This window comes from Cyclopterus lumpus, chromosome 10 (assembly GCF_009769545.1).
Source record: "Cyclopterus lumpus isolate fCycLum1 chromosome 10, fCycLum1.pri, whole genome shotgun sequence".
Taxonomy (NCBI): Eukaryota; Metazoa; Chordata; class Actinopteri; order Perciformes; family Cyclopteridae; genus Cyclopterus; species Cyclopterus lumpus.
Genome location: NC_046975.1, coordinates 13,568,710 through 13,579,589, shown reverse-complemented (window position 1 = coordinate 13,579,589; position 10,880 = coordinate 13,568,710). Strand labels below are relative to the sequence as shown.

The following is a 10,880-nucleotide window of genomic DNA, read 5'->3' as shown; positions in this document are numbered from 1 at the left end:
AACACGTCTAATTAAGGAGAGCCAGGCTTTGTAATTTCATCCCCGCTCTCTCGTTGAGGCAAATGGCAAACGTACAGACTTCACACCGTCGGATCAATGTTCTCCATTTGGGTTGGTTTTCCTTATCTAGGCTCGATATCTCAAGTAATTTGTGTCGCCGCCAGACCTTTTCGAGCTCGATCATCGCCCAACTCAAGACCCCAAACTGGCCTGCGTTCAGCCGGTTGGCTTTCATCCACGACGTCCAGCTGCACCGATGAGTGTTGACGTTCTCGGCGTTGCCGTCGTCTCGCGTTCCACATGCTGACAGGGAACGGCTGCCGTGTGTGTTTGTCAGACTCCGGCCACGTCGAAGGAACACGAGGACGTGAAAGTGTCGCGCCACGTCTGGAATTCATCCCACGCAGATGGAGAAGCAGCTGCTGGATTACCAGAGCGGTAAGTGCATGGCAAGAGTGTGAAAGTTTGATATTAGTCAGGGTTATGATTCATAGGTGTCAGTCTGTGACTTACAAAGTCACAATTTCACGAGTGCCTTCTAGATGATGACCTGTAGATGCGGATGGAGAACAATGCAACACAGGAGCAGCCTCTACTACGTCCAGCTAATTCTAAGTTAATTATGACACTGAGGCTTATGACCGGGGGGTTAGTTCCTGGCAAGTATTTTTAGAGGCCGGTTCAGTTGATAAACCTTAATATGTTGTCTTCGCCAAAATCTATGAAACGTCCAAATTTGACACATTTTGCTTTTTACCTTGCAGTGAGATTTCACATCAATAAACATCCATCCTCTTGTTTTTTTACATTCTCTGTAATTTAGCTATTGATTTTCAAAGGAATGTTACTGATTATGTTTCTCATAATCTCATCAATATGAAGATATGTTTTACCCTTTTTATTATTTAGAAAGGTTTGAAGGTTCTTTTTTTAATAACATAATCAAAATCTGAACAAGCATTCAATACTTTTGTTCGGCAACACTTAAACTTTAAACAACTTTAAAAACACATTCTGGTTTCTATTCAGTGTGTAAAGGATATTTCCAGCCTTTTCAGTACAAAAATGTATTTGTTTCCCAAGATGATGGTTCCTTGCTGAGCAAAGGACCCGGACGGTTACATTTGAATTACTTTAGGAAGGAATTACTTCACGCCTGTTATCGAGAGAAGGAACAATACCTCCTGAAATGTACATGCATGTGAGTATTGCTGTACGATAGATATATCTATATCTATCTCTATCCTTTCAGGTCAGCTTAATAAGGTATATAAACATTCCTTATAAAGGTTTTCCTTGTTACGCAGTGTACAGGGTAGGTTAATGCGAATGCTAGAGCTGCACCTGTCACACTGAAGTTTATTGCAGCTCTAATAATACAACAGAGGAGCATACATGTTTTTTGTCCCCTAGGCCTAGCTCCTCCAATCATATATCTGAGTGACAAGTCTGTGTGTATGTCTGTTAGTCACTAAATGTGTGTAATGTTTGTGACACACCCTTCCTTAAATTTGAGCCCACCAAACGCAGCAGATCCTCCCCCCCCCCCCCCCCCCCCCCCCCCCCCTCCCTGTGTCCTGTCATTAGGTGTCATATCTATTTAGGGCTCCCCTGCTGTTCTTCATTTTCCTCTCGATTTCTCTCTCAAGCTCAAATAGAAGCGGCAACATTTAACTCCAGCGCACAAGATCTGTGTGGGAAACTGCAAAAGACCAAAAGGAATATAACTTATGCTCACAGAGGAGTTATTGTTGGGTGGAATTTAGCACCAGATTCATTACGAGTCCACTTTCGGGTCTGTGGGAAACTACATTGCTGGGAGATTATGTGAGCCCTCAAGCTTTCCTCCTCATGCTCGCTGGAGCTGATTTGTGGAGAAAAATTAGTACAAACGGATCAGTTTAAGATCAAAGGAGCTGCTCAGTCTGCTTGTGACTCATGACTTCCCTCGGCGTCCCTAGTCCGTCCTCTTCAAACTCGGATGAAGAGTCCCCCGATCGCAATCCGGAGCCGGATTCCTGCCGCCACACCTCCCACACTGACAAGCAGAGCGGGCTCAGCAGCCTGGGCTACGGGGTCCTGGTGGCCTGGAGCCACCTCAGGCCCTTCATCCCCTTCGTCCTCATCAGCTTCATGGTTGTGGCTCTCGTCTACCTGATGCAGGCCATCATCTTCGGGGGGCCCTACAAGGACCCACACTTCTTTGCGAAGTTCAATGAGCGCTGGCCTGCTCCAAGTCTAAAGGACTCTCCAACGCCTTCCAAGTTCTTCAGTCCGGTCCCCCCCTCGTCCTTTGAGCAACTCCTCTTTGAACTGCACAGAGACAACGAGACAATGAGAACTGTTTGATCACAATAACGGGAGGCAATGTTTCTTTTTTCCTTTGGATATGAGCAACAAGGACTCATCAGGGATTGTACCAGGTTTCAGTGCTATTTAAAAGCACACCGACTGATACTTTGACTTTCTTTAAGTCATTTATTATTGGTTGTATGTGTATATCTGTCCTTTTTAACCCATAGCTTGTTATGTTACTGGTTGAAAAATACCAATTAAGACTGGGTAAACATTTTCCAGCAATGTGAAGCTGCATCAGGTGCTTCTGAGACCTTGAAGCAATCGGTGTCCTCCAGTGTGTTTCTCCTTGTGAACATGTAAGCCTGGGCCATGATCATACAACAACCTTTTCAATTTGACCATGCTGCAATTTATTTATGTAGTTTGTCTCAAGTACCTTTTTTTTGTTGACTGTTTTGATTAGAAATTGTGGCTGCCTGTACTTACAGTCTGTAGCAGTGGACGTGAGTTACCACTTTTCTCCTGACGCTTATGTGAGGTTTAGCAGTCTGTGGTGGACAAGTGAAGGGAATCTTGTAAAGTTAGTCTTTAAAATTCCTTCTATTGTGACTATTGCTCAGCAAGCAACCAGATGGGAAGTGGTCGTATACTGACTTCAACTTTGTCACTGCTGAAACCTCATAGAAGCTTCCGCTGGACTTTGGAGGTCATTTTGCAGAGAGCAAGGACTGGATTTTGTCTCATGCTGTATAAACTACAATAAGCTACTTTGAATTTGATTGAAACCATTTGTCATCCGTCACATGTAGACTGGCACACAACATATTATGAAACACATTAACACTGTACCGTATATGTCACTAATACTCAAACGGAGGCAGGGGTTGACGGGCAGCTTGGTGGTTGTGTGCAAGACAACACATAGGTGGATCAAAATAACAGTGTTAATTTGTTCATTCATATTTCACGGGGCCAGAGTGTCCGAAGTCGGTCATTAAAATAGTTTACCCCAAATAGGATCTCAACCAGTTGGGTGAAAACAATTAGCACATTATGTTTTATTGTGTCTTCAGCCACAGCAACGTGCCACTTATATTGCTTTGCCACAATGCACCATAGAAGCTAAACATGTTTCTGTTACTTTTGCTGAACAGCTCCAGTGGCCACAAGTGACAATTGTGTGTTAATGTTAACTATAAAATATATATATATATATATATATATATATATATATATATATATATATATATATATATATATATATATATATATATATATATATATATATATATTAAAGCTGTATGCACCATATGTCACAACAGACCAAGTTATAGCAAATACGTAGTGTACAGAGTTTAGCCAGGGTGTTTATTGCTTTTAAACTTTTCATAAACATTTTTTTTATTTGTTTTTTTAAAGACTGAGCTATGTCTTCCATCGACAGTTGAACGTTGCTCCTTAAGTCCATCCGTCTAGACTTATTATTATATACTACAAGTATACTACAGTTATGCATTTTGAATCTTAAGTAAAAATATATAGTTAAAGTAGCAAAAGTAAAAGCCTCTATCATGATCCAGAATGGCCCTATTAATGTTGCTGCAGGAAAAGATGCAGGAATGATTTTATTGTTATTTTTGTGTACTATCATAATGTATTTGTTTGTACTCTGTATTAATAATTGACATGTGTAAAGTAACTTGTGACTAAAGCTTTAAAGTAAGTGCAATATTGTAGTGGAAGTGTAAAGTAGCACAAAATGGAAATGATCAAGAACCATACAAGTACCTCAAAGTACAGTACTTAAGTGAATTTTACTTTCCACCACTGGTCACGGAAAAGGGACGGAGGCTAATATTTTCATCTGAAAATGAAAGAAGCAGAAGATATCTCTCTCGTGTTTAATGTTTTTACTCTTTGACTTTGCTGCTGTACCTGACCGCTGGCCGTGCGGTGACAGCCCCGCCCCCCTGGTGGCGAAGTGATACGCGACAGTGCGCCGTTTCTGCTTGATGACCACGCTGACCTGCGGATGACCTCCCCCAAAAACAGACAGAAGAAAACAACTGAAAAGTAAACAATATACTGTCTGTCAATCTCATTTTGATATACATAACTTTTAACGCAACCTAATGGTGTTTCTTTGACGTAGGAACGGACTTATAGGGAGCATTGAGAAGGTGAGTGAACCTGCCCGCGTTTATGTGTAACACAATCACAGCCAGGCGAGAGAAAGTAGTTCAAACGTCTCTGGTTGTTCTCGGAGGTTTCGTGAGACTCAATAAAGTAAATGTTCGTGCATGTTCACTAGCAGGTGATCTGCTGTGACTAGTTTCCACCGCCCCACTCCGGGTGGTTGTGTTGTGCAGCTAGCTGGCCGCTAGCATCGTGCAGATCAACGCACGAGTTTTCGATTGAACGTGAAACCTTTGGAGAGAACTAACTAGTTTATACTATAATGTTAATCTACTGTCGTGGAAGAAAGAAAGTTTTAATCATATTTTGGAGTGGGCTAAATGCTCATAACAATGGTGTTCATAAATAAGCTAAAGCTACTGATATCTAATGTCAATGTATGTTTGATTAAATGGGCAAAATCGGTACGAATGTAGGCCATAAACCAGTGACTATCAAAATATTCTTTGTTTTCTTTGCATGAGCCTGTTGAAGCAGAACTGTTGCTCGTGCCAATGTTGATTGGTTTTAACATATATTTGTATGTGTTGCATCGTTAACACAAACATTTGTGTTTTATTGTTTTGGGCAATGACAACAGAAAATACAGTCTGTCGTGTGGAAAGACATATTTGCAACTAATACAAACTTTCATCTTCTTTATTAATTCACCCTCACGTTTCTCCACTCTGCTCCTCCTCTGAAGTTAATCGGGAGATGTGGCGCTACCAAAAACCGGGGTTTGAAGCCCTCCTTCTTGCAGAACTGCAGAGACAGCAGCAGTGCAGCCAGTTCTGTGACACTCTGCTCAAGACAGACGGTATGAACACACTCACCAAAACCTCTACAACTCATACACATCACATTGTCGCCTTGAGATCATCATCTTAAGCAGCTTCGTAGGAGGTTGTTTCATGTAACGTCATCATTACTGACATCTTTCCTCTCCTCCAGGTGTATCAGTGCCAGCACACAGTTGTATTCTCTCAGCTATCAGCCCCCAAATGTCCTCCGCTCTGTCCTCCACGCCACCGCCCCCTGCAGGACAGAGCCGTCTCTTGGAGTTTCGGGCTCTCGGCGCCTGCAGCCTGCTCCACATGGTCAGACTGTTGTACTGTGGAGAGATGGGAGGGGGAGAAGGAGAAGCAAGAGGCTATTTCTGCGGCAGCCAAGCTGGGCATCCACGGGCTGGTGGAGGTCACAAAAAGAGATTGTGAGGGCAGAAATGAGGAAGACTGGCGCACAGAGGTAGGAGTGCAGACGGAGCCACTGAGGCCTCAGGAGAAGGAAGGGAGGCTGGGCAGCTGGAGGAGCAAAGAAATGACAGATGGGAGCACCGTTGTGTGGAAAGAGATGCTGTCAGATGGTAAAAAAGACACGTGGCCTCAGACAGAGCAGCTGCAAGTAAATTCAGGTCCTCCTCCTCCTCGGCCAGCAGCCTCCTTTGAGACCATCGATATGACCGCTCTCCAGGGTTTAGAACAGACTGACTCCCATCCTGTTCCCCCTCAAATTCCCTACATCCACTTATCCCTCATCTACCCACCAGATGAAAACACAATACGCCAACCTTCAGGAGTGGGAGGTGCCAGGAGAGCTGGGATGGGTGAAAGAAGAGCCAGGAGACCACGAGAAAGAAGAGGGGGTAGAGCGAGTCGAGGGTTAACGCAGACGGTGGATGTTGAGGATGCGGGGGTGAGCAAGCTGCAGAAGCTTTTCCTGCAGAGGTGGGGGCCGTCCAGAGCGGGTCAGGGGGGAGGATCTGTTGGCAGGAAGCTGTACCTGAAGACCAGAGAGCTTCTGAAATCGACCAAGAGCGGTCAGAGGAGACGAGGGCGCGGCAAAGTGTGGGATTTCAGCCAGAGTGGAGACGTGCTGCCCGACAGTAAGGGAGGAGGAGGCAACACGCAGCACAGGAGGAATGCAGCGCAGCAGTTCAACCAGGTGAGTGTTCACTAAACACTGTCCTATTGGTAACATAACCAAAACGTGATAATAAACAACATAAACTAAATATCAAAATAAGGTCCACAAACTCACCGGTCTCAATTAATCATTTTAAGAGCATTTTGCACCTTTTTAAAATGTTTTATTTTATTTAGAAACAAGAGTGGTGTTATAATCCAGGGCTGGGATGGTAAGAATATCTGTAATGCTATTGAAAAGTCTTGTTTTCACAAAGGACCACACATTTGTTGTACTTAAAGCTAACAACATGGGAGTTGTGTATTTGTGGTTTTAACTTGTAATATAATGACGATATTAAAGTTTCACATAAATATATAAATTACACAATATTATTATGTGTTATTAACAATATATAAATATTTCATTTTTAAATATCACAGTTTTAATACTTGTATACCAGGACACTCCATGTCTGATCTATTTAAGTGCAAACTTTGAGAAGTTGGTGCCTGTGCAACCGATCCATTGTTAGCAAAAGAACTGAATAACCACTGAGCTGACAGAGGATAATAACTTTGATTTGATTGAGATTCACTGCAGTATTACACATTTTCAATTCCTTGTCCAGCTGCACGTGGTGTTGTAATGAATACTCTTTTCTCCATGGTTACAGGATGGTCTTGCTGTGGGCAGGGCTCAGAGGGCGAGGCCCAAACCAACAGCGTCCGATTCCTTGTCTTCCCCTCACATACGATTCCAAACCTTATCTGCCCTCAGCCCCTCCCTCCAGTCTTCTCCGTCGCCCAGCCTGCTGTCATCCGCAGCCTCCTACGTGCCTCCAGGATCGTCCCTCCTCCTCAGCACCTCCCTCCCTCCTCCGGCTCCTCCGCCTCACGAGCAACAGCCCGAACACTTTGATCGTCTACTGGAGGAAGTGATGATGGGCCTCAACATTTTACCAAACAACAACAGTGCTCCACATTCTCAGCCTCCTCTTCCAACAGGTAGCAGCAGTTACGCCTCTTGTGGCGATACTTTAGTCCAAAACAAACCATGCGATCGTACCACTGACCTCCTGGAAGCAAGTCCAGGTTTTCCTGGGTTCACACAGGTCGTTGCTAAAGCAAGAGGAGATGTGAGCTCCAACAGTGAGCTGCCCGTTCTGCAGCAGCAATGCGAGGGACAGCTGGATGAGATACTGGACCACTTCCTCCAGTCCTTTGAGCAGCATGTTGACAGCTGTACTGTGAGGAAAGAGGCGGAGCTGGGTGGTCAGAGTGGCACAGAGGCGAGCCAGCCTTACGCTGGCCTCATTAAATACAGAAAAAACAAGAGCAACAGACACTCTCGAATAACTGAACTGCACCAGAGTGATGAAGGTGAAAAGCCCCGCAAGACTTCTGCTCCCTGCGCCACTCCTCGCAAAAATACAGAGGAAGCGCCAGTGAAGGTCAAAGCACCAGCCAAACAACGGAGGAAGAGAAGAAAAAACGAGTATCTGTTCTCACTGGAGAAAGAGAGGGTGAGGAAGCTGGTGTCATCAAGTGACGCGAAGACCAAAGTTGATGATGACCTAAGAGACAAGCAGCTGCAGCAGAGGCCTGTGGCGAAACTGGAGAGGTGTGACCAGTGGCCAGCTAAAGTTACACTTCAGAAACGCAGCTGTCTGGAAGTCATGGTGACAAACTTTTCTAACTGTCACCATCAGTCTTCTGCTATTAATACCAGCGTTACATTGGATTGTAACAGCAACAGAATGAAGATGTAGCAAATGGTTTGCCTGTCTGTTTATATTTTTCAGAGCCCTGCAAAAGCAACGACCAGTTCATCATCCGTGAATTACCAACACAACTTTTTAATTGCAAAGAAGTACCCAATCAGGAGTAGGTTTACAGGCGCACATATCACGGTGAGCTTGTAAGCATATGTGTCTACCAAACATCTGTCCTTTAAAGAAAGAGGCACCATGTTTTTAACTGTACGGATGACAATGACTGAAATATGTCAACAGATATTGATTGGACATTTCATGGACCCCCAGATGACGAAGCCTCCTAACTTTTGTGATCTTTTTAACTTTTAATAGCGTCATCATCAAGTTAAAGCTTTCCTTTGTCCAATACTTTGATGGTCGACCAAATATCTGTAAAATTAATGACATTCCATTCTGAACATGGTAAACATAATTCCTGCATCACATCAGCATGGTAGAATTGTCCTTGTGGCACGTCAGCATGCAAACTGTAGCATTTAGCTCCTTGCAGAGCTGGTCGCATTGTTGTAGACTTAAAAAAAAAAATTATTTGACTGTATATTTTATTACGGTTCATTTGTTTTACAGGACAGTTTCCCCTTTCTCGAGGAGCCACTTCTGTTTGAACCAAATTGCAGTCGAAACGAGCCCAAAACAATGTACACGTTCTCAGTTTATCTCATGCTGAGAGTTCAGTGCCACCAATTCAGCCACAGCCTGTGGAGCCCCGTGGCACAGATGAACAACGAGAGAAAAATCAAGAGAGACATGAAGAAGAATATGCTGTCAAGCCACAGGAAGAAGCAGAGGGAGCTCCGAAAGAGAGAGGGAAGGGGAGAGCAGAGTCGGAGGAGGTGACGAGTGATGAATCCACTGCGGCCAAGAGGATTTGCTTTGAAACGTGCGTCCCGAGCTCTCAATCTGCAGACGCCGTCGCCCAATCAGAAACCAGAGAGATAACGGAGGTTTCGCTCGCCAGTATAAGAGATCGTTTACAAATAGAAGTCGGAGAGAAGAAAACGATGTGGAGTGAACTCAAACTTAGACGAACTGAGGAATGTTTGCTGGATGAGGAGACGGAGATAATCGATGTGGATGGCGACCCTGAAGACGACCGCTGCCCGAGCAGAACAAGCCAGGCTCTGTCACATTCGGTCGACAGGACGCCTTCGGTTTCACCTTCTACGCATCCAGAAAAAGAGGTCTGTGTGCGGTCGACAGGAAGCTGGGAAGAGGACAAAGACGAGGACATTGATGTGATCGGCGGTTTCAGCCCCGTCCCCGAGCCGGTCATCATCGGCTGGGCCGCGTCTTCAGAGGAGGAAGGAGACGAGGACATTGACGTCGTCGGAGAAAAGATGGACTACGCTTTATCAGCGGTCTACGCTACTAACAGAAAATATAAGACCGAGGTGCGCTGACGTTCGCATCTGTGACGTACAGTTTTTGTTTCTACTCATCATCTTCAGTTTGTTGTTAAAGATATTTAGCCATTGTTTCTATGTAAATAATTTCAAAGTTGTTACTGCTTAATCCAGTAAGATATGTTTAACAATGTTTGTTTTAACTGTCAAGTGTTGAAAACACCCAAAAAAAATCAGGTTCACGCAACGTTGAGTTTTATTAGTATGTTGATGTCAATATTAATAATATGATCCTCTGTTCTGCAACAGTTTGTAAATGTTCCAGAAAAATTCCTTGTTGTTCTCAGGTTATTGATGTTGGTGCTTGTTGGTGGTCCTTTAGAGTCTGGGACGGATTTCCTCCAATAAAGAATCTCTTTCTACTTCCTGCAGCAGCTCAGTTCTGTGGCTCCACATCGTCACTGAAGATGAGGCTCATCAGGATGTGGATTTTATTATTATTAAGTACAAGGAATTTAAAATACCCACATAACATGTATTAGACAATATATCCAATAATACTGCTATCGTGTTGCAACTAAAATACACATCGTCGCCTTATTATGGTCAACGTATTTGTCAGTTTTAATGCCTACCAGGAAGTTTCTGCTGCGTTGCATTGGACTTGCTTGTGTTTTATTTGTTTATTTTTATGAACTGGAGGCTTCATAAAAATGATAATTTCCCTCAAATGTCTAATAGGATGAAATTGCAGACATGTAAACTCCAACTTGACAGGCGATAGTTATAGTTGCCAAATGTTTTGTCAGTCGTGAAGATTTTCTCATTTTGTTTGCATGTTTTTTTCTAAAGTTGCACTTAATTCCGCTTTCAAAAATACAGTATCTTCGAGATGAAAAACTGAATGTAAAATAACATTAAATCAGTTTGGCAGGTACCCTTTTAAATACACATAATAAAGCTGTTGCATTTTCAGGCATTAGCACATGTGGCTATGAGTAGCTTTCTCTGAAGAGACGGCCCCTTTGAAGCCTGCAGCTGGTGTTTCATGCCGCAAAGAGGGGAAAAGCCCACTTTATTCATAACAGACACACTTCTAATAAAACCAGAATACATGAAGTGGAAATGAGTTTATTAGTTTTCAACTTGTGGATCAACCTCCTTCACACAACATGGTAACACATCTGAGCTGCACTGAGGAGACTCGGCCATGTTGGAGCTTCATCTCCTCTGTTTGGTTATAGCTCGCTGAGGAATCGCTCAGCTCGGGTGAGCAGTACAGCGCAGGTGTGTGTTTGTGTGTCAGAGTGTGGAAACCTCTAAACTAAATAAAAAGACACTGAGCGTCGGCTATATCAGCATGTGTGTGAGTGGAGCGTTGT

At 43.7% G+C, this 10,880-nt stretch overlaps 1 protein-coding gene across 1 annotated transcript; it reads left to right on the top strand.

The window, feature by feature from the left end:
* Positions 1–47: 47 nt before the first annotated feature.
* On the top strand, positions 48–9,922 carry LOC117737112. The gene is made up of 8 exons (XM_034542789.1): positions 48–438; positions 4,259–4,371; positions 4,451–4,478; positions 5,180–5,293; positions 5,428–6,417; positions 7,055–8,059; positions 8,183–8,290; positions 8,723–9,922. The coding sequence occupies exons 1-8, from the start codon at positions 301–303 to the stop codon at positions 8,990–8,992; spliced, it is 2,766 nt and encodes a 921-aa protein (XP_034398680.1). The 5' UTR covers positions 48–300; the 3' UTR covers positions 8,993–9,922.
* Positions 9,923–10,880: the final 958 nt, after the last annotated feature.

Coding starts and splice junctions, on each gene's coding strand:
- LOC117737112 (XM_034542789.1), top strand. CDS start 301: ATGCTGACAGGGAACGGCTGCCGTGTGTGTTTGTCAGACTCCGGCCAC. Junction 439..4,258: donor GCTGCTGGATTACCAGAGCG/GTAAGTGCATGG, acceptor GTGCGGTGACAG/CCCCGCCCCCCTGGTGGCGA. Junction 8,060..8,182: donor GCAGCTGTCTGGAAGTCATG/GTGACAAACTTT, acceptor TATATTTTTCAG/AGCCCTGCAAAAGCAACGAC.